This window comes from Cupressus sempervirens, chromosome 3, assembly GCF_028749045.1.
Source record: "Cupressus sempervirens isolate cs-2001-9-10 chromosome 3, ASM2874904v1, whole genome shotgun sequence".
NCBI classification, from domain to species: domain Eukaryota; kingdom Viridiplantae; phylum Streptophyta; class Pinopsida; order Cupressales; family Cupressaceae; genus Cupressus; species Cupressus sempervirens.
This window is the reverse complement of record NC_143120.1, coordinates 131,113,434-131,137,985: the sequence shown is the minus strand read 5'-3', so window position 1 is coordinate 131,137,985 and position 24,552 is coordinate 131,113,434. Positions and strand designations below refer to the sequence as shown.

Sequence of the window (24,552 nt, the reverse complement as noted above, 5' to 3'; positions counted from 1 at the left end):
TATATATATTTTTTTGGGGAGGGGGTTTCTTAAAGTTATCCCTATCTCACACACCATGTTGGTGGTGTTGTTGAGGCTGTCGAGTTCTCCCCATTTAGTCCTTTTTCCAAAATTGGTTTGGGTTGGCCTATAGTCTTTGGGGGTGAATTTTGACTTATCTTTGTTTAGAGGTGTAATGATGACCTCCGCCACCGTCTCACCTTGGGTGTTCCTAGTGGTGGTGACTATGCTCTTATCCTTCTTCGCCTTCTTCGGAGGCATGCGCTCTACCATCAAATCATGGAGTGATGCCTTTTTCTCCTCAAGCCTCTGTTTTCTTTTGAATTTGGACACCAACCATTTTAGCGAGGCAAGAGCATTAAATTATGTTTCTAAGTTGTCGTGATTCGTAGACATTGTTCTTGATCCATTTTATATTCAGGAGGAGGGATCATGGGGCTCTCTGATACTTGTTGTTAAGGAGGAGGTGCAAGGTTGCTAATGGGGGGTTATAGTTTCTTCTGTAGGTTCAGTTTCCGCCAATACTTTTGTCAGCTCCTCCATCCTTCTTTATTCTTTCTCCTCGTCTTTAGAGTTCCTCTCTCTACGAGCTCTTCTCACCTTCCCTTTTCTGCCACCTCCACTATTTTTTAACATGCATCCTCCTATTGTTTTTGGAGGGCTTCTTCTTCTCATATGCTCTCTCTTCTTTAGCTTGCTTAGATGACTTTATTTTCCATAGGCTACTTGAGTGCTTCTTGTTCAACTTGTACCCGATAAGACATCTTCTTTTGAGGCAGATGGCTTCTTTGGCTCTTCTATCTTCTTATTCTTTCCAGTCGTGCTTTGAATCCTCTTCCTCCTACTTTTTATTTGCTTCTTTTGCTTCTTGGAGAAAGGTGGCCTATTCTCCCGAGGTGAGAAACATGTTAGTGTCCTTGACCCCTACAAACTTGAGGTCTATGTAGTCTTGCATATTTTAAGTACAAGCTCCTCCTAGTTGGGATTTGTTGTGGTGGTGGAACTTGTGTCTCTGGAAAGGGATCAGTAGTGGGAGGTTCACAAAAGTCGTACTTGTTGGCTTTGGGGATGGTTGAGCCCTAAAGATCCTCATTTGAGAGCGAGTGAGAGGAACCTTGTCATCGATCAACATTCTATTGTATTCATCTATGTTATCGACCTTATGGTTGGCTGAGATGACGAGCCTTCAATTGCAAGGTGGTCTTTATGGACACTGCTCCTTCTTGTCCTTGTTCTTTCGGGGTGTCTGTTCCAAGGGTCATTCGTGGGGGAAGTCATAAATGCCAGTGGCGATGCTGAGAGGCCAAAAGTTACTCCTTGGTTAGTGGCTAAGGCTAGCTACTAGGATCGCCACATCTGATCGTCTAGCTTTTTCAAAATTATAGGTGACAAGTTTTCTAAAGGGTTTGCGTTCTTGGTGGTTTTGCCACCTTTTGTCTCCCCCCTTTTGTGTTTGTTGCTCATACTTATATGATGTCTCCTTGCTTTTTCCCTTGGTTCTTTGTGAACCCTTAAGAAGATTGAGGTCGAGAACTTGGTGGCCACGGTAAATTACCTCCGCAGAGGGTCATAATGTTCGTATCTTCTTCTTCATTCCATCTAATTGGGGAGAGGATCCACTGGCCGATCAGGGAGAGGATGGGTTATATCCTCATCAACTTTAAAGTTCTTAGGGATGTTGTCACAAAGAGACTAAAACCCAACATTCGGATAGCCATTATCCTGTAGTACCCATGCCGCCTCTTATCAAAATCATCCTATAAATCTGACCAGAAGTCTTTGAGTGCATGCTTATGTCTAGGGTAAGCATTAGGGAAGATGAGTTTAATGTTTCTCTTCGAGCCAGAAGGACCCTGTTCATAATCAAACTCCTGAAGGTTTAAGCTTTGTAGCTCAAAAATTGTGTCCTTGTTAGTAATGCTGGAGATACACTTCTAATGCCCAAAGGAGAAGGGGAAGCCTACTTAGGTCTCATGCTTTTCTGTCATTAGTGCCTTCTATCCAAAATCTTCCTATAAAGCTGCAATAAAATTACCTTATTACTACAATGTAGGGGAAGAGGGTAAGGCTTCTCGACAAATCTGCTAATCCACAAATATATACGTGTTTTGAATTGGATGAACCAACTCCCTTAATCCTTTATTAGGACCATGGTATCCTTGTAGAGACGAAATCCAATGTCTCTAGTCAACTTGTTTTTTCTGTCAAAAATAAATGCGTCATTGATGTTGGGAATATTTACTGCAAAGTTTTCAATTTGCAATTGTGGGTAAAAGACCCACAGAAGGGCATGGTCTAGACCATTACCTTGTACTTCTTGCTTCTCTAGAGCTACAATGAAGGTCTTTAATCTAGCCACCACCTTGATGACAAATGAGTTCATATAAAACTTGTGGGTTGTGCCAACCTGGAGGAGTTGTTGAATGGAAATCTGAGATAATTAAGGTCTAGTCGAAATACCTAGTCCTTATAAAGACACTTGCAATGAAGCAATACACCCATGGTTGATAGTTCTCTGTGTCTAGTTCCCTGCTGATGCAACATAGTACTTAGATGATGGCTTGAATGGGTTGGAGGAAGTCAGAGCACTGAATAGTGCCTGCCATTTTGGCTCTATCCTTTTGCAGACGAACAAACCAATTTTCATAAGTACCTCTTGTGTGAGGCCTCTATGAACATGTACTGGGCAACTGCTTCCTCTTATATAACAACATAAGGGTTGTCCCTATCTAGGAGTTGAAAAATAATATAGAAGGCATTCGGGGTGAAGTTTGTAATTTTCTTTCCCTTTATGTTCACACACATCCTCATAGCCTCTTTATAGTGATTGGCTAGGATCAAAGTCAACTTTAGAGACTTGAATATGGTGAGGAGGAATGTAATAGCCCCAATCGGTTATAATTTTGTCAAATACCAAATTCTTTTATAACTCAGTTGTTTGACATTTCGTCAAACACTTTGCAAGCAAGCTCTGATACCACTATTTATTCCTTGTCAATTTGAACCTCAACTTGTTGATTTGTAGGTCAAGGAAAATTGTCAAACACTTCCAATACGATCTCTATGCTTGCTGTTTATGAGTTTCAGATTGATTATGCTCGGTTGAAATGATATCAAAGGGAATCTAAAAGCCTCTAATTGATTACTACTATATCTAAGAAAAGAACTAAATGCATATGCAATTCTCTTTTGGCTTTTCAAATGCATATAGATGAATTCTAAATGAATAAATGTGCACTTACAGCCAATTGGTATTTTGTCAAACACTTGGTATGCATACTATTATGCTGATTATATATGCTATTAGATGGACATTTCGTCAAACAAATGGTATGCAACATATATCTCCTTTATTGAATTCATTCCCATGTACAATGTTGCTATGAATTTGCCAAAACAAATAGGCTTACAATAATGCCTACAACAATGCCAAATTTGATTTTGAGTTTTCACTTACAACAACAAAATTATACGCCTAAGATTACAATGCTAACTACTAATAGTTGCAAGAGGAACTTGATAATAGTGATGCCCACGAATGGAGATGAAAGTTGCATAAATACTGTAGCACGACACTATTCACGTGTATTGTAGCAACAAGAAAAAAACGATTACTAATGGCTGCCAAAAATGAATCTTTAGGTCTGCACTTGATAGTCCTTCAATATTCTTCAAACCCTTCGGTCATTCCTTAACTTTAAACACAAATAGAACTCTAGAATGAAGCTCTCTTGAATGTCAAATTCAGTGGATATTTCACCACCTCAAATGGTTGCAACACTGAAGAATTGACGCTCTCCAATGGCTAAACTAAAATCATAAATCTTTAGTTTCTTCTCCCAAGTTTATATCAAACACAATTGACAATAATCAGATGCCTACCAATGAAGCTCTCACCTCTATTTATTCTCTTCCTTTACCCTTCTAGAAGGAAATAAAAAATTATTTAATTGTACTCTCTAGAAGCTTCCCCCTTTTCAATACAATAACTAGTTGTGCTTCTAGAAACTTAAATTAATTAAATACAAAGTCACCTTAGATTTATTTATTTATTGACTTTAATTTAATTTATTTCTCCTTATTTCTCCATTAGCCTTTGGAGAATGAAGAGCTAAGAACTCCATTGAGGGTCTGAAAGATGGAGTACATTATAGTCTGCGCTCCCTAAAATTGCTTGTCCTAAAGCAATCAAGTGACATAGTGAACTCCAACCTCCACCTGGATCCCAAATGAAGTAGTATGTGACATCCTTGTGGATACTAAACCAACTGCAAACCAGCATCATGAGTACCAACCACATGTCCTGCAGCCTAGCACCCAAAACTTGTGCTGATGATGTAGAAGTTAGAATGTCACCAGAAGGCAACTCCGTAGAAGATCTATGAAACCTCTTCTTCCTTGTATCCACCCACATAATATATATTGGACTGGAATCTTGATCATCACCAACATGCGTTGAAAAAGATGTAGCTATAGGCAAACCATATGCACTCATGCAAACTGTATCAACAATAGGTGTAGCCACATCAAAATATATGGACACAGGAACAATACTAATTGCCGCAACAGAAAATTGAACCGAATTTGCAATTGATGAAAACTCATAATCATCAACATTTGTGCCATCATCAGAACACACATCAACAACTGCATGCATATTGCTAAACTCCTCGTTGGATGGTTCAACTAACATAGAAGTGGCTGCTGATATGACAATATCCTCACATGCTCCTATTCACACTATTGTTGCATCGCCATCAAATACATGATCTGGGGAACTTATGCCAACAAATGCATCATCTGACTTAACTGGACATGAATTCTCATCATCAATTGTGCCCAACTCATGCAATATCTCATAAGAAATGTCTCGCAAATATGAAGCCGTAACTGTATCATCACATTTCTCTCTTGGATAAAGCGATATCATGCTCTGCTCAAATCTTGGATTCGAGATTAGTTTGGTCATGCGTTTGTGATTTTTATTCAATCTCATTCACTAGCACATCCAATTGTTTCACAATACCCTGTATCTTAGAATCTTCAACCCTTGGTGGAGAAGTACGCCCTCTGTAGGTATAATGAATACGAAACCATCTGTCACCATCCATAACGTTGAAAACAAAGTCCTCTAGCTGTGGGTCAAAAGAAAAGTGATGAGCACTCCTCACAGTGTAATGCCGATAAAAACTCCCAATCTCTGTCAAGTGCTCATCATCATCTAACTGGGAATTAGAAGATGACTCCAATCTTTGAGTTTGAACTATTGGTCGTGTAGGATCTTGGGCAACCCTCTCAGCAAACCTAACCACAAAATCCCTATTGGGAAACATTGTAGCCAAGGTCTCTAGAATCTTGCCCACCAATTGTCGTATAGCACGAGAACCTTGAATGAGAGTACCCTCAGATATACTGTATGAAACCTCCTGCAAATTCAAGCTCTCAAGCAAATACTCCATCAATGACATAGTACAGTAGAAATTATATGTGGAAGCATCAATCTGCTCCCTCGCAATCCAGATCCCTCTGAAAATGTGACAATGCCAACTATCCAATACTAACAGCTATATGAAAAGAAGAAATAGTTTCACTTCTACTAGAAGGAAGCAAATCACTATAAGAGCTCGTCTCCACTAATGCTCTCACCTCCTTTGTACATACTACACTCATATCCTGGACGAATGTGTTCGCCACATCATCACATCCCTCATCCTTAACCGTAGAAACAAACTCACCACCAACCACAACATGTAACTGAACAGGGTCTAGGGCTAGTGTCGATTGTACCCGTTCTAACTCGACGACAACCTCATCCAACTATGGCTGCGACTCCTAAGGAGCCAACTAAGTATATTGAAGAGAGTCCACAGTCACCTCAAGCTCTTGGGTGAGCTTAGCCACCTCCTCTTTCCCTAACAACATCTCATAGTAGGTGCTACCCCACTCCAGAAGGTAATCCTTGTTAGCAACTAACTGAGAGTAACTATGCTTCAAGATCCTAACAACCTCTCGAAGCGCATGAACCTCTGCTAGAGAAAGAGTACTATCATCATGCTCATCAAACATAGGAGCACCCCAACCAGATGTAGCTAACATTTGACGGATAGCATCATAATGCTCAAGAGCTAAAGAAATGTTACGATCACTCACCTTCAGCTAACAAGTCACATGATGCCTCTGTAATCCCTGATACCTAAGCAAGCTCTTTGTCTCACTAACTACATTGAGATAGGAAACTGAATGAGAACTGTCAACCACAAGATCACTCATGCAGGTGCTATCTTCCTCGCACAATTCTGCATCTGACATACAACTGCCATGTACCTCAACCAACTCCTCATCTGAAGAAATGGAAGCCCTTTCCGTATCAATCTCCTCGCATGTCTCAGCTTCCACCTCAATAGTATCCTATAAGCATTGATGTTGGGACTCATCCAAAACCTCCTTAGAGGTCATAGCCCAATATTTGACAAGGGGTGTCATACCCAATACATCTCATAGCATCATCAAATGGATCATCAGATGTGTCCATACTATCTGCATCGACATCTCCTGACAAAGCCTCAACTGTGGACTCCTGACTCTACACACATGAATTAGTGCTAGGCTGCAAATCAATAATACTAGAACATAAATCCACATCTATTGACTGCGCTGAAACACCCACATCACCAACATCATAGCTGAGTGACTCTATACGTGCCTTTGTTCCACGTGAAGAAGCAGCTGCCACCTATACTGTAGCAACACCATGAGATCTCACATACAAATCTCCAGTAATAATCCTGTCCTCAAGAGAGCCGAAATTATTAGTGGTAACAACTGCATCAATTGTCTCTGCACTAATTGTAACAACAGCTCTAGGAGCCTTAACTTGCTGAAGCTCGGTGCCACTAAGTCCATCATCAACACTGTAGATAGGACTAGCAGGTGCCGTACTAAATATAGGTACATCTACATCAGGGACTCTTGTTAGGGAAAACTCAAGGTTCCTTCTCTGCAACCTCGATGTCGGCCTTCTAAAGGAAGAAACCATATATGTCGCCACCCTTTCAATTATCTCTAGATTTGACAAGCTCTCCGTCAATCTCTGTCGATGAAGCTTAAGTCTTTCCATACTCTCTTGCAAAGCATTCATCTTCGTGTTAACTTCGTTATTACTGCACTGACTTCTAGAATTGCCAGTCCTCCTATGTCTGTCCATGGCTAGAAAATGCTAGAGTGTTGGTCACTCCAAATGCAATAGAAAATTTGATAATAATATAAATTTCCTACCCCACAGGATGGCAGGAAACCACTTTGATACCGATGTAATAACCCCAACCAGTTATACCTTTGTCAAACACCAAATTCTTTTATAATTCAGTTGTTTGACATTTCGTCAAACACTTTGCAAGCAAGCTCTGATACCACTATAATATCCCTTGTCAATTTGAACCTCAACTTGTTGATTTGTAGGTTAAGGAAAATTGTTAAATACTTCCAATATGATCTCTATGCTTGCTATTTCTGAGTTTGAGACTGATTATGCTTGCTTGAAATGATATCAAATGGAATCTAAAACACTGTAATTGATTACTACTTTATCTAAGAAAAGAACTAAATGCATATGCAATTCTCTTTTGGCTTTTAAAATGCATATAGATGAATTCTAAATGAATAAATGTGCACTTACAACCAATTGGTATTTTGTCAAACACATTGGCATGCATACTATTCTGCTGATCATATATGCTATTAGATGGACATTTCGTCAAACAAATGGTATGCAATATATATCTCCTTTATTGAATTCATTGCCATGTACAATGTTGCTATGAATTTGCCAAGACAAATGGGCTTGCAATAATGACTACAACAATGCCAAATCTGATTTTGAGTCATCACTTACAATAGCAAAATTATTCACCTAAGATTACAATGCTAACTATTAATAGTTGCAAGAGGAATTTGATAATAGTGATGCCCACGAATGGAGATGAAAGTTGCATAAATACTGTAGCGCAACACTATTCACGCGTACTGTAGCAACAAGAAAAACACAATTACTAATGGCTGCCAAAAATAAGTCTTTAGGTCTGCACTCAATAGTCCTTCAATATTCTTCAAACCCTTAGGAAATTTCTTAACTTTAAGCACAAATATAACTCCAGAATGAAGCTCTCTTGAATGCCAAATTTAGTGGATATTTCACCACCTCAAATGGTTGCAACATTAAAGACTTGGTACGAACTATTGCACCAAAACCTTGAGGTGCTAGTGAAGGCCACCCACTAGGATCATAACATCCCACCACGCTCCGCAGTCCAAACTTTGGGTTGGATGTTTGCCTATATGGTGGGCCCTCCCTTAGCCATATGAGCCTTGGACGAACATTGCAATGCTGGTGTTGCCATCCGCTCTAAGACTCGAACCTAGGTGGAGGCTCTGATACCACATGGTACAAACCATTGCACCAAAACGTCGAGGTGCTAGTGAAGGCCGCCCACTAGGATCATAACAAGAATTGACGCTCTCCAATGGCTAACTAAGATTAGAAACCATTAGTTTCTTCTCCCAAGTTTATATCAAATGCAATTGACAATAATTGGATTCCTAACAATGAAGCTCTCGCCTCTATTTATTCTTTTCCTTCACCCTTCTAGAAAGAAATAAAATATTATTTAATTGCACTCTCTAGAAGCTTCCCCCTTTTCAATACAATAATTAGTTGTGCTTCTAGAAACTTGAATTAATTAAATATAAAGTCACCTTTAAATTTATTTATTTATTGACTTTAATTTAATTTATTTCTCTTTATTTCTCCACTTAGCCTTCGGAGAAAGAAAAGCTAAGAATTCCATTGAGGGTCTAAATGATGGGGAACATTACAAGGAAGCTGCATTGAAGAAAGTGGAATCATGAAGCTCCTTGTAGAAATAGGACCTCGGGGGTGGGTTTTCCATTATGGTTTTGATAACTTTCAAATTGACATTCCCGATGTTGGTGTCAGTGATACTTCACACCCTACTCTTAGGCTTGGAGACTCTAACCTACCCTTGGAACACATACTTCATTGTAATGGGAGTCCTTTTCATGAACAATCCCGCTTTGGTCTTCTTGTCGAGAGGGGTCGGTGGTCCTCACTCTGGGACTTGTCTATGGTGCTTGAGCTGGAGCTGTCATTTCATGTCAATTTGTGTCTTGCAAAAGCATCATAATGCCACTTACTATCATGTAAAAACAATTGATTCTTTAAAACTAGACTCTAAGGACTAAGTTTGGGGTCTTGAGGTTGGAAATCTTGTATTAAGATTTCCTTTTGACGGGGGATGTTCAAGATGGGATCTCTGAATTGTCAATTCCGAAGGCTTTCCATTACATTTTCACATTGGGTTGTGGGAAAGTGAGTCTAGGCATATGGGCATACAAATCCAAGAAAAAGCTTCAATACGAAATGAGGTAGGTCTAGGGTAAGGATCTTGGACCTGCAAGTCTAGAATCCCTCTCGCTTGGCTTATCTTACCACACCATGACTTTGGTTAAGGGTTAATTCCAAAGGGAATCTCGGTAAAGGGCTATGTGAATCTAGGTTTGTAAATCTAGGAACTTGAAGATTTAAATTTTTGGGATGGGTAAGGTAGCATTCCTGAACCAAGAGTTCTGAAAATCAAGGCAACTCTTGGTACACTCAAACATAGCCAACAGGATGGACCAAAAATGTACCACCAAAAGGGGCATTATCGACAAGGCTACCAAGGGTGCCAAAATTAACTTAAGGCAAGATGGAGACCCTAACAATTAATGCACTTGTGAAGTCATAGAGGGTACCAAAGCTTGCCACGCATGACATTGGGCACATGAGAACATTGAAAAAGCTTGAATCTTCCATATTTCATAACATTCTTGACTTAAATCATATTGCAATGCACTCATGGGTACGAGCAAACACAAAAAGTTTAAAATTGAGGAACCCTAAAGCAATTAAGGTACAAATTTCTCATGGAAATCACTTGTTTCTAAGCTAAGAGCAAAAAGCCCTAAATGATGAAATGAAAACAATGAAAAAAAAGACAAAAAAGTGCAAATGAAATGAACAAAAATTCTAGGGAAGTGACAAAAAGTTCACCTCCTGGAAATCATTTTGAAGAAATGCGAAAATCCACCTAAAAGCAGATTGAATGCAACATTACCCTTCGAAATTACAACAATTTGGTCGTTGAGGAAAGTTAAGTTGCACTTAGAGCTCACTTTCATTTTAGAACGCTTGGTGAGTAAAAATGAGCTCTAAAATGGGTTTCTATAACAAATTGGGTTAAGTGCATCATGTTTACCGCATAGGTTAATTAAGAATTGCACACAGACAATGAACATGAATACGAACAGCAGAACTCTTCTTATTATTATTCGCATATTCCAACAGTACATTATGCTTGAATGATCCTTACAATGCTTCCCGAAGGGGTTATAAATACTTTCCGAAGAACTTTCCCGAAGGAGTCCATCGGCCACATACAACATGTCGCTACATAACAAAAACCTTTCCGAAGGGACCTGTCGGCTACATAACAAGAACCTTTCCGAAGGGACCCATCGACTGATACACAATTTCTACTGACGAAATCATCCCCCCCAAAAAGAAAAGTCGTCTCCTGACGACTATAGAACAAAACTCAAACAACCAACTACAACAAGATAGATCTGCCACATCACTTTCACATTTGTTCTATGCCTGCGCCAAACTGGTTTCCAAATCACACTGTCTCCTTAGTCAAGCTGACCTTGATAGCCACCTGTGCTGCTTTCTCTGCTTCCAACTGTGGGTCCACTGAGCCAAGTGTCGCTGCACTGCCTTCAACTAGATGATCAACTCCTCCCGAGCTCTCCATGCATCCACCAAGACAGTTTCACGTCCAACAGCTACTCCAAGTGCCTCTGGTACACAAGCACGCCATGCCTGCAGCAGCTCTTGGTCTCATCAATTGGTCAGACTTCCCACGATTGATAACCGCAACGACTGGGGGTCGAGGGGCAGCGCCCCTGCAGGGTCTTGGGGCAACGCCCCAGGTGCACTCGCTGTCGCAATACACGGCGCTGCCCCTCGCCGCCAAGACCAAATTAGCACTTCGAAACCCACACGAAACTGCATGGAACACACTATTTCTGCAATTTCTCCTAATCCCACGCTCTTTCTGGCAACCGCTAGTGCTTCCCCTTCCCTATGGCATCATTTGATACTCATTCTGAGCATTCTTGATTTGTCGACGTTTTTTTTTTTTTTAAAGAAAACCTCCTGTCACTCTTCTGTGCTACCAATGTACAACTACACCATACCTCCTGCCACCGGATCAACTCCTTCCTTATGCAATATCCTGTAATGTCCTCCAAAGTCTGAATGCAATAACAGGTAGAAGTCGTACGCCATATTTATCATTTATGCAAAACTCGTACACCATATTATACTGAAAATCCGTATAGTGGCTAGAACTCGAAATCCGTACGGTGCCTGTATGGTAGCATCTCCACTTGCTTCAAGATTTGAACACGGCCGGGGTTCTTGCTTTTAATACTTTGTTCATCATTTGTAGAGACCTTCAAGTACATGTGTTTGTGCGCTTCAGGGGCCCAAATCCGTTCACCAATGTGCCAAATTGATAGACGCAATGCCTACTATCATGTGCAAAACCCATGCAGTTGTTCTCAGTCTTACATGAATCGTTGCACCCCTCTAATCTTGTGACCGATAGTTCAAGAGCTGAAAACTGCAAAATCCGTACGGCAGCCTTCTAAGAAACCGTACATTGCATTATTGTTATAAAATCTGTACTGTTCCAAGCTCCAAAAAATCCATACATTGCTTTCACTTCAGCTTCTTAAAATCGGTACGCCGTACAGCAAGAGGATGCAAAAACCTGATGAAATCCGTATTGCACAAAATCCGTACACTTGTCAAGGAAATCCGTACAGGAAAAAAAAAATACGTTCTTGGTAACTTTATAGTATGAGAGATTCGTACGGTGAGCAGGATGAAAAATCCGTACGGTCCACTTCTCTCTCTCTCTCTCTCTTTTCCTTTTCTTTCTTTTTTTTTAAAATTTAAAATTTAAAATTTTTTTAATGGCAAAGTTAGTTTTCCCTTCTACCGTCGTCATCGTCGGTCTGTAATGACGAAGGGGTCGCCCGAAGGCGATTCTGTGATGCAGAAGTCTTCCAACCATGGTATACCTTCAGCTTCAGGCCATTCACCGCCTGAGGCACTTCCTGTCCATCCAAAGTCCATAATTTTATTGCTCCATTGTCCTCTACTTCTCGGATCTGATACAGCCCGACCCACTTAACTTTGAACTTGCCTGGTTTGATCTCATTCCAGTCATCGTACTTCAACACCCACTGTCCGAGTTGAAACCTGCTACGCCTGTTCTGTGTCATCTCCATATCGCCCAGTTTGTTCCCGAAACTCGCTACCATGGACTCCGTCAGCTGCCCCTTTTGTCTGTCAATAACACATTCACTCTATACTGCTACAACTTTTATTGAACCCTTCCTCTTTGTTGCCTGTGCAGAGCGTATCATGTGTCTTCTTTGCTGCCGGTACCTTTTTGCTATATCTGTGGTTTGATGTAATAATTTCTTCCTACGCAGTCGTACAGTAGAATCTTTCCTTCTTTTGGGTTCGTACTGTATGTTCTTTCCTTCAGCTTCAGTCATACCCGCCTTTCCTTCTTCGGCTTGTCCGTGTTCGTTCGGACATTCATTTCCTTCTTCGGCTTCTCTGTGTTCCTTCGGACATTCATTTCTTTCTTCGGCTTCTCTGTTTTCCTTCGGACCTTCATTTCCTTCTTCGGCTTCTCTATGTTCCTTCGGACATTCATTTCCTTCTTTCTTACCTTCGTTGATCCTTAGCATATTACAACTCGGAAAGAGCTCGTAATCCTCCATCTGCTAGTGGTAAAGACCATTTATTGAATCCAGATTGTCATCTCCTTCCAATCATAGGACTCCCTCCTGATCGAGTTCCATACTCTGCCTCCTCTCATCGTCTTCTCCTTCGGAATTTGATGATAGAGCTTCTTCTCCAACCATCTGAGTGTGTAGATCGATGACATACTTCTGGCCTTTGCTTTCAAGTGATAAAGTATTTTTCTTCCAATCATATTTTGCCTTGGCTTGTATCAACCACCCCCGACCCAGAATAGCATCGTATCCTCTCCGCTTCAGTCGGATCACGACAAAGTCCAACAGAAACAGTTGTGTTCCAATCGTCACTGGTTGTGCTGTGAGTACTCCCAATAGCTTGATTCCATGTTGATCGGCTGTTAACAACTGGAAGGTAGGTGGCCACAATGTCGGCTGTCCCAACTTTTTCCAAGTATCCTCTGGTAGCACATTGACACCGGATCCTCCGTCCACGATCGTGTCCGTTAGCATAGTCCCGAGAATGCCCATTTCAACAATCGTCGGATAGCGTCCGGATGAAAGAGCTAACAGCATCGGATCTTCTGCACTTGCGCCACTCTCCTCCTTTTTGTTCGCTGTACTTGCTCTACTTTCCTGCTCCCTTCCATGTTCTCCTGGGAGTTTAGCAGCGGGAACGATGTTTGTGAGTGCCGATCAGAGCTGAGGCATTGTAAGAAGCAAATCATTTATCTTGACTGGTATCTCTGTTTGCAAAATTTTTCGTACGATGTTCTGTTCTATATAGTTCCGTATGGAGGTAATAGGCGTGTCCTTCAGGTGTGCCATTTTTGCCTGTGTTGCTTTCTGGATCTCTGCCCGTGCTTCCTCCAATCTCTTCTTTTCATCCGCTGGGTCAGGGTACACTTTTGCTTGCTTCCGCGTGATGGCTAGAACCTCTTCTTCGTCCGTCCCAACGGTGATCAAGTTTACTCCCAACTTTGGACACCTAGCATCTTCATGATCGCCAGGTCCACATCATCGGCATAGCAACTTCGGTGTGTTTGCCGTTGTGCACTCTCGGGCAGAGTGACCCCACAGATTGCATGCGCGGCATTGAACTATTGGGCGGCCATTTCCATCGTACTAGATTCGACTCCTCCCGCCATTATTGTTGTTGCCACTATTGTTGTTGTTATTGTTTTGACCGCGCCGATTATTTTTGTATCCACCTGATGTAGCACCTTCCGTACTGTTACTCTCGTTCCCTTCTGACAGGGATGCCTCCTGCGTCAAGAACACTTGCTGCAGTGTTCTTGTTTTCAAATTAAAGGGGCATTCCTTTACCGAGTGTCCCATAATCTGGCAAATCTCACAAAATTGATCTTTCGGGCATGATCCCTTCGTATGGCCTTCTTTCTTGCACTCCGTACACCATAGGTCATTGCCCTTAGTCTCCTTGTTCATGTTTTTGAACTCCATCATCCGAAGCATGTCCTTCTGAAGAGCACGGACTTTCTTGCTGCTGCCTTCATCATCGCTGCTATCTTCTCCTGAAGGCTTGTTGTCATCTGAATCGGATGAGCTGGTCTTCTTCTTCTTCTTTGGCTTCTGTTCACTTTCGAGGTTCAATACCCAATTGTATGCTTCAATACATGTCGATGGTGGCATGATCTTCATCTTTTTCCACAGCTTTTGGTGAAGGCCTTCAATGAACCATCTTTTTTGGAGCCCATCTGCCGGCTTATTCTCCATTTTACTGATTAAGTCTTTCAACCTTCTAGCGAAGACCCGTACTGTTTCATTCTTCTTTTGCTTGGTATTGAATATCTCGGCGACAATTTCATTATCGTCGCACAATATTTGAAATTCTGCGCAAAACTCCTTAATATTATCCCAAGTGTTTAACTTTTGCAGATCTGTGTCAGTAAACCAATCAATCACAACACCCCATAGGGTGGCTGGAAACTATCGGACCCATTCGTTTGTATCTATTATGCCATTTGCTCTCCAAATCGTTTCACATGTTTCATAATGTCGAATCGAATTGACGGCTCCTTCACCATCAAATTTAGGCAACTTTTCTTTTGGACTTGCCATTATCAATGTAGAGTGAGGTTTTGTTGTGTACTTGCGCTGTTTTGCACTCTTGCGCTGTTTTGAGCACCCGCGCTGTTTTGAGCTCCCGCGCTGTTTTAAACACCCGCACTGTTCTGCACACCCGCATTGTTCTGCACCCCTGCACTGTTTTGAACACCCGCGCTGTTATCAACTTCCGCACTGTTTTCTACACCCGCATTGTTTGCAACACCCGCGATGTTCTCGGCTTTCGCGCTATTTTCAACACCTGTGCTGTTTGCAACACCCGCGCTATTTTCGACTTCCGCGTTGTTTGGTGAAGAAGAGGTTTCGTCCACCGAAGCTGTTCGTTTCGGAAGTATATCTCGGACAAAGAGGTCACTCCACGCTTGTGCTCCCTCGGCACTTCGAGCCGTGCGAGTCGATCTCCTTCCGTCAGGATTCTCTTCCCGTGCCGTATGCAGGTTCAGAAACTCCTCCCTTGCTTCTTCCACCAAATCAAGCCGTTGTCAAGTCTCCTTCAACAATCCTTCCGCACTCCTGTTTCCGTCGGCAATCTTCTGGAATCTCCTTCAGCGCTTTGTTTGCTGAGCTAGAATTAAATTTTCCTGCGCAATGTGTATGTTATCCTTTTCCTTCAGCTTATTCTTATCTTTGTTCAACTGATTCGGCATTTAATTCATATTCGCCTGCCTGTGTACCAGGTCCATCGGGCAATGACGCCAAATGTTTACCGCATAGGTTAATTAAGAATTGCACACAGACAATGAACACGAATATGAACAACAGAACTCTTCTTATTATTATTCGCATATGCCAACCAGTACATTATGCTTGAATGATCCTTACAATGCTTCTCGAAGGGGTTATAAATACTTTCCGAAGAACTTTCCCGAAGGAGTCTGTCAACCACATACAGCATGTCGCTACATAACAAAAACCTTTCCGAAGGGACCCGTCGGCTACATAACAAGAACCTTTCCGAAGGGACCCATCGGCTGATACACAATTTCCTTTCCGAAGGGACCCGTCGGCTGATACACAATTTCTACCAACGACACATCAAATATGCTTTGCCCTTTTCTACTGACAGGGGACAAACGTGTCAGAGATAGGAGCTTTGAGATTCAAAATACTTTGAAGAACAAAAACAATTCTCCAGGCATTATGAATCCTCAAGACCAGAGAATTTCACTAGGGCACCAAGGCAAAAAAGGGGGATGAGGTCAGGGTCTCGAACCTCGAAGAACCCAAAGGAAAAGAAACCCAAAATGAACAAAGGGATAGGGGAGAAAAAGAAAAATGGGACCCAACATTTTCCAAACAAAAAAGTTGGCAAGAGTATTTAGGGCATAACAATTCCAAGGTCATAATGTGGGTATTTGAATCTTCTATGTATTTATTTCTTAATTAATCCTCTTTGTCCTCTTTTTCAAATGAACCTTTTGCCCTTTACATCTCTCGATGTGAGGGAAAGGTCATACTTTTCTCATCATAAATGCACTTTTGCAAGTTACACAACCTTCCACCATTAAGACCCTTAAAGGTGTGCAATTCTTTATTACTTCTGGAAAGGGACAAGACCTTTCACAATCAGATCTGCACTTCTTATTCAAATCAGCTTTTTACTTTTTATTCCTCCTTTTCTAATTACAAAACGAACACTTTATCCTTTTTGGATGCCTGTTTCAAATGAATCCTTGCCCCTTTCATATCTTCTCATATGAGAGAGAGGTCACACCCCTTCACAATCACAACCCTTCATAATCTCAACCCTTTCCTAGAGTCACAACCTTCCATAACTACCACCTTTGAAAAAGTTACAACCCTTCATCAATTCTTCCCAAACCTTCTTCCATTAATCCTTCCTTAATTCTCATGCTCCCTTCTTTCTCCTCTTTTCCTTCTTTCCTTCCAAATGAAATTATCTTCTCTCTTTTATATCTCATGTTTGAGGGAGTCACATCTTTTCATTTCATGCCTTTTGACCATTTATTAAGCTTGATTAAATTTTAATTTATATTCGTTATATTTTTTAATATTATTATATTTATACCTATTTTAGAAAGGGGACAACACAACTTGGGCATTTCACATTTGGCCCATGCACATGGCAGTGTTCTAGGCTTTGATCTGCTCATTTACATTCTATGACATGGGTGCTAATCTCCCTTTCCATTACTACATTGCATGGGCAACTGATTGGCACACATAAGAAACATAAGATAAAGACAAAATGATTAGAAAATGTTCTGTATTATCAAGCAAAAAGCCGATCAATAATATACTAGGCCGTCTCAATCTCAAAGCACCACTAAAGCTCAATTTGCCAACTATGCAGCTTGATGTGGCTGCATAGAGATTGTAATCCAGATGTAGATTTTGAGGATATCTGGCATGGATTTGCGAACTCTAAGAGAACTTGACAATGATGTTTTTTTCAATAACAGGTCAGGATATGGATTATGATAGCAGGCACATCTTCAGTATTGGTAGAGACAATAAAGTAGGCAATAATCGAAGATGAACAATTATGAAGGATGTTGGTGTTACAGATGGTCCAGCTAATATCTATTGATGAAATACAAGGCTACAAGTTAAACTCCTGCACTCAATCTTTAAACAAGCCAGCAATTGAAACACAACTGTCATGGTACAAGTGAGACCATTAAACTGCACCTGGTGGATGGTTTCATTTGATTTTCATCATCTTAAAGCATCATTAATTCAGGAGTTGAAACAAGTCCATCTCCATCTAGCTGTAAAATAAAAGAGTAATGTGAAAAAATCAATTAACCACTTAAAATATATTTCATTATTTTCATTCTTAATGTATTTGCATTCAATTTTTCCATCATTCCTTACTGAACTTTAAATTCAGCATGCTACCATTCATCACGTGACTGTTTAGTTAAAACCTTGCCAATAGTGTCATGGAACTGTTGGCCATATATAATCACCATCATTGTCACCAGCAACACTGCCATCAAAGGGAATCTATCTTTTTAATGCCTCGATACATAACTTTGTTGGCTAAGCCTTATCACTATCCTCATGGAGCAGTTGGTTAAATTTCCCACTATATTGATGCAACTATTGGTAATATAATAATCATTGTCACCATCAATTAAAGTTCACACACATTGGTCAGTTCTCCATTCGAATGACCCTTTGTTAGTCATTCATTTATTCTCCGCAACCATCTCTCTTTGGGTATTGTTTATCTTCTATGTTCCACCTTGTTTCTAGGATGGAGACAGCTGGAAATGGGGAATGTGTTTTCAGGAAGGCAGGGAATGGCAGGCGTTTCTTAAGGGGATGATGGAGGCCTTTTTAAGGGGATGAGAAATAAAAAAGTAAGCGAAATTTTAAAATGTAGGAAATTTCAAATATTCATCTGTTAAGGCAGTCACCATGTTCATTTAGCTTGCAGATCTCAAGTTTCATTCAATGTGTAATATATGATTTCTATACACTTTCATTGAGATATTTTTTAAGAGTGGTAACCAGTTTGACCTATGAAATAGTGAGGCCCCAAATGAGGAACCTCATCCCCATTTGATTCTAACATTCAACAATAGCACCCAACATCATTTGAAGCTTGTTGACATGAACAACACCACAACTTAATCATTAGAACATGCCAATGCTAACACTTTTATCAAGATTATTTGTTTGACATTGTTTATTCATATTCAGTATTAATATTATAAATATGAATGCTTATTTTATACTAATTGAAGTACTAATACTGGTTTTTTAGATTATTTAATACTCATACTAAGGGCTTTTTTTTCTTCTTCTAAATCACTTTCCAAGATTAGTTTTTCTTAGGATGTCATACATAAGTCATATAAGTTATTTTCATGTTTGATTTTATTAAAATATAATACACTAAAAATGGTCTTCCCAAAGTTGATTTACACTAATATGCAATTGATTATTCTAAGGTTGGTAATGGATATATTGCAAAGGGATATTTTTTCCAAAATGTAGTGGATAGAAAAACTACCTTTGTTGTGGGAGGGTTTGTAAATTTGGAGAATTATGTTGCTGATGTTAAATATCATGGTGGTTGAAGTCCTCAAAGTAATTTAGAACTCTTGGTGGTCAAATTCCCAATTTAAGAAAGAAAGCAATAGATTTGCATTAGTCATTTTTTCTCAATGAAATATGTTAATTGAGTATGGATTTTATCGAAAGTTTCAAGGTTTTGTGGCTCCTATTTATTTAGTGACATGCTCCAAACCTTAGGTAATTCTTCTAGGAGATTTAGATTTTCCTCTAGAATTTAATTGGTTACCCCCTTGTTGTTAGCATTCTCTTGGGAATGTCCTCGCACAAAAAATGCATCCTTTGTTATATCCTCCAACAATTTTCACCTGGTTTCTTATAATAACATGGTTGCAACTCCTCAAGCTTTAACTTAGATGACTTGCTACAAATGACCATAAAAATATCATCCCATGAATTTGGCCAAGAACATAAGGGAGATACATTTATCTTCTCATCAGTGTTAATGCCAATTCAGGTTAACTCACTACAATGGTGAAAGCATTCAAATGCTCTATCAAAAAGTTGCCATCAGTCATTTTAAAAGGACACAGCTTTCAGAGAATTTTGTGTGATACAAAGGCCTTGTGCTTTTTCTAAAATGATCAACAATACATATTTGAAAGGCTTAATCAGATTGAGCTACTCACATTCTATAATTCTCTGTCTAGTCTTTTCACTAGCATACTTGAGGGATCCTTTTTGGATATAATAACCCATTAACTCTATGCACAAGAAGATCTTCCATCTTAAGTTCTATAACTCAAATGTTTGGCTATTAATTTTTTTAATTTCCATCCTTGAAGTTCTCAATATTTTTCATTCTTGCATAGGACTCACGTACCCTCCTATTCAAGAAGATATTTATCACACAGCCAATGTACTTGAGCTTCTCAAAGCACTAGTTAATCCATAGCTTTGATATCAAATTAAGAGAAATACTGCCTATAAACCTAAGTAGGTGAAGCAATGGTACTAGAATCTTAAATGCAATATATTTATGATGTAACATGATTATTTACCTTGGAAATCCTTCTGGGAAAAACCTTGCAAAAGCAACTCATTCTATTAACTCAACTTTCACAATTGAATAAGATATTTATCCTATGTTCTTAGCCCCAATCCATGCGTGAGTGTTTATAGGGACATCATTGTGGGAACTTGGTAAGCAATAGTACGATAACTGAATGTAATCCATGTCCTGACAAATGACTTGTGATGACCCAAAATCTGTCCAATTTTTTTCTTGGCCACAAATTAACCCCATTGTATCTTGTCATGGTCCAACTCTTCACCCCACTATGTGTGATGGGGTGTAGACCATGCAAAGTCCGCAGTAAATATTAAAAAAAGTTGTGCTAGGTAGAATGAATGCCAAACTCTATTTGTGAGTGTCATACAAACAAATTGCACAAAGGACAACCCTCCAATGGATTGTCAAGTCTATCCAAAAAAATAAGTGCCCTGAATCAACATGTGATTCCTGATTACTACTTATGAGTATTTCTTTGATAGGTTGACTTCGTTAGAGGTATATGCCCACACTTTTCCCTCTTATGCATTCAGGTTGAATTCTCCTTATCAATACTCTTGGATTCTTTGGTTGTAGAGTGTGGAATGACTCTTCCAAGCATGAACAGTATTTATAGGGGGGAGATTCCTATTGTGTTGTGCAAGAGAAATGACTAATAAATGCAATTCTATTCCTCTCTGGCTGGTGGCAATTTCATTACTTACTTTCTTGAACTTATCGAATCCTTGTTGCTTTCTAGACTTTGCTTGTGCAATTATGAGTTTTATGTGAAGTGCCAATTTAGACTTGCATGGAGGTGGAAGTGGTAGCTGTTTTCAAAATTTATTAATTTACATGTTTCTAATATTTACATTCACTTCTATTTAAAATAATAAGTTTTGTCAGAATAGTGTAACCTCTATTCACAATTTCACACAAGTGTCTTCACAGGAGTATTGAGTACACCATCTTTTTCAAAACTAATGATTTTCTGTTTTTGGAATGGCAAATTTTTGTCTAGGGGCTCCAAGCCCTTTGTCTTTTAAGTTCTAAATGACCTAATTCATTTTTATTTTTTGTAATGTCTTTTGGCTATCTCTCCAAGGTTTTTAGAATTGCTGCCTGAGTTCTTGATTCCACTATTCTGTCTAAACTCTTCATAAGCCTAAAGAGGCCATTTTTGTGATTTTGTGACACATCAACTTTTTGGGGGAAATCATGGACTTAATCTCTTCTTTACCTTCCCCTCTGTTATTACCTCTTTATAGGAAGCAACACTTCAGTGGAGTTGCTTTGGTATGCCTTATCTGCTTTTATTCCTCTAGATCCACCTTGTGAATTTAGTTAACATAGCTTCAACGTGTAACTGACCCTTTAGCAAGTAAACATTAAGTATATCAAGAATAATCTCCATTTTCCTGTTGCTCTGTTGCACGGTTGATATAACTTTAATAGTCCTTGATGCCAAATAACTTAGTCCAAGTTGTTTCTAAAAGTTTTCTGTGCCTATGTTTGGTTCTGCTTGTTCTTCGCTGCAATGCATTGTTATTGATACCGCTAGGAAGAAACTAATCTATGATGAAAAAACTCTCACACAATCTTCCCCAGAAATCATTTCAATATTCATGGATTGTGGAAATCTGTTTGCTTTAATCTATATTCATTGACTGTTGCTTTGTAATGTCAGCAAGAATATGAAGAAGCTCGAAAAGCAATACAATCAGAATTAGCAAAAGGCATTTCTGTTGCCGACATTCACAAGAAGTTGCAGTTAGGAGGCACTCAAATGAAAGCAGTTAGTAGACAAGAGAAGATGCAGACCTTCCAGCACATTCCCCGAAAGAAGAGGGACACATCCTACTTACTGAATAAGTATTCTGATAAAGCAACTGAATCCAAGATTTGTGCAATGTCAAGAAAGGAAAATGTATCACATTTGGATGGATATGCCATGGAAGGGCTTGATGGTAGAACTATTCTTCAAAAAATAACCTTCAAACTTGGGGATACGCAGCTACTGGTCAGACTTAGTATCCACATTAAGTATTGATTTTCTGTAACTATCTTTGTAAGTTGTCCTTTTCACAATCCTTTTTCCTTGTGAAACAGGTAAATATAATCAATAATGGGGATGCGAATTGCGCAAGGTTTGTAACAGATAGCAGAGAGCCTATCATACTTCATTGGGGATTATCAAAGAATTCAGCTCAGGAATGGCTGGTATGTGTTCTATTATGTCCATTGAAGTAGATTATCTGTTGTCACCACCATAGATGTCTAGCAAAAGAACCTTATAGTTGGATTTGCAGGCTTATTATTTCTGCTCAATATGCTCATTGAGCACTTGAATGCATAGGTTTTCCTTGAGCTATATTAGACAGAAATTGCAATTATGATGTAGGTACCTTCACCAAATTTTAGACCAAAAGGGTCAAGCATGGTGGACGGAGCCTGTGAGACACCATTTGAAAGATCATATGCTGGAAATGCATCTTTTCAGGTATCATGATAATAAAAAACTATTCTAGCATCCTGTCCTATAAGCATTTATTTTAAAAATTTAGCGCAGAATGGCAATGATTATTCTGTTAGGTTTTCACTAGATAAACTTCCTGGTCAGCATGCCTTGTATAGTTGTAATTGGCTGTTAGAGTTTCGTCAAATTACACATTTAAATCATCTCAAAGTTGATGCTTCATACTTACTATTGATTCACTCAGTTGATCTTTGTTTATTGCTTAAATAGTTCCTGGAACTCAAACTTGAGAAGAGTGAATTTATTGGAATATCGTTTGTTCTTCGATCCAATGGTCAGTGGATCAAAAATAATGGTTCAGACTTCTACATAAGCCTCAAAGCTGCAGATAGAAAACAGACAAAGGTTATTTTCTACTTATGAGAGCTTAATGCCTATATAATTTGCTACACAATTATATTTTGTTAATTCTTTCAGTACAGATTTAATCTTATACAGATGTTATCTAAAATACAATAGGAAATATAAACTGCAGAAGTGGAAATTAAAATGTTATTTAGCCTGTGGAATTATCCCTTTAAATCTTTCAATCAAGTAAAATTTATTTGTTTTATCGCCAATGCTAAATCTAGCACATTTCTTTATCAGTTTATATAATTTGTATTTACAATTGGACTGTTGAATAGAGCATAGGTGATGGAAAAGGTACAACCAAATGGTTGCTAGATTCAATAGCTGAAAAGGAGAAGGATGCTGAGCGATCACTAATGCATAGGTCAGTATAAATTTCCCTAAAATACACTTATGAGACATAATAATATTATTGGAATTAGGGTATACCTTTTTATCTTTTGAATAATAAAGTTTTCCATAAAATCTTATTAATTAAATGATTCCGCACACTAAGGATTTTAAAACAGTCTTCTCTTCTTCATTTCTTGAGTCTACTATCTCCATGCTTCTTGCAACCCCTCTAGGCTATCATTAGTGCCCTTGACACCCCTTCCAAATTGCTCAAGGGCTGGTAGGTCTTTCTTTTAGCCCTGAAGGAAACTATGTCCTCCTCTTATAATCCAAGTCCTGAATTTTGGATCAGCCATTGCTCAAGTAGCTCCCAAATCTATAAAAAGGACATGCAAGGTTTCATAGAATACCCTGTGCTGAGAATTATATCCAAGCTCATCATATCTTCAAAAATCAAAATGGATGTTATTTTAAATTAGACCCCGAACTCAAAATCTTGTTTTCCGTGAAAAGATTTAGAGATCAAGCCCATTTTTGCTGCTTTATGAGATCATTCCTTGGGTCCAAAATGCTAATATGGTTATAGGACAATCTGAAGACTCCTGGAACTATTGAGCTTCTTCTAATGCCCAAAAGTTACGCGGTGTTCTTTTCTACAAAACAAAGAAAAATGTAATATTTCAAGGTTGACCCTGGTTTTGTAAATAACTAGGTGTTTTGTGAAACATTTATCACTATATTTTAACTTAATAGCTGATCTCCGCAATGTTCCCATTTTGATTTGCACCTTTCAGTGCATCACAAAAAGTAACATGTAATGTTCCGTTTCCATTTTGCCACTTCACAAGAATGACTTCCACCATATAACACCTTTCACCTCACAGCACTTTCATCGTACAACCCTTTACTTCCATTGTATGCTACTCCAACTGTACAACCAAAAGACAACTCCACACATACAAAACTACCACTGCACGGTCAACTTCTACTTTTATGACACCACTCTACACGTACAACTCACATTTATGTTGCTTGGCAGTTGACGTTGGACAATTCGCACTCGGCACTTGCACTCTGCACTCAGTGTTCGATACATGGAAATCGACACTTGGCACTTGGTTGTCAACAGTCGGTAGTCAGTACTTGGTGCTTGGCACTTGACACTCGGCACTTAGGCACTTGACACTCAACACTCGGTGCCTGTCACTCGGTTCTTGGCACTTGGTAGTCGACAGTCAAAACGTGGCACTTGGTAGTAAGCATTTGGTACTTGACACTTGGCACATGTTCTTGGCAGTTGGTAGTTGAAGTCAAC

The 24,552-nt window shown here is 39.4% G+C and overlaps 1 protein-coding gene across 2 annotated transcripts in view; it reads left to right on the top strand.

Annotated features, from left to right (window-relative positions):
* LOC149565109 (alpha-glucan water dikinase, chloroplastic-like) overlaps positions 1 to 24,552 on the top strand; it is a 180,777-nt gene that overhangs the window by 30,072 nt on the left and 126,153 nt on the right. For both annotated transcript variants that reach the window (XM_089818652.1, XM_089818653.1), the window contains exons 6-10: positions 21,705 to 22,037; positions 22,127 to 22,237; positions 22,419 to 22,517; positions 22,764 to 22,898; positions 23,180 to 23,268. In XM_089818652.1, the coding sequence (XP_089674778.1) occupies positions 21,705 to 22,037; positions 22,127 to 22,237; positions 22,419 to 22,517; positions 22,764 to 22,898; positions 23,180 to 23,268 (767 nt within the window). The remainder of the gene's footprint in view (positions 1 to 21,704; positions 22,038 to 22,126; positions 22,238 to 22,418; positions 22,518 to 22,763; positions 22,899 to 23,179; positions 23,269 to 24,552) is intronic.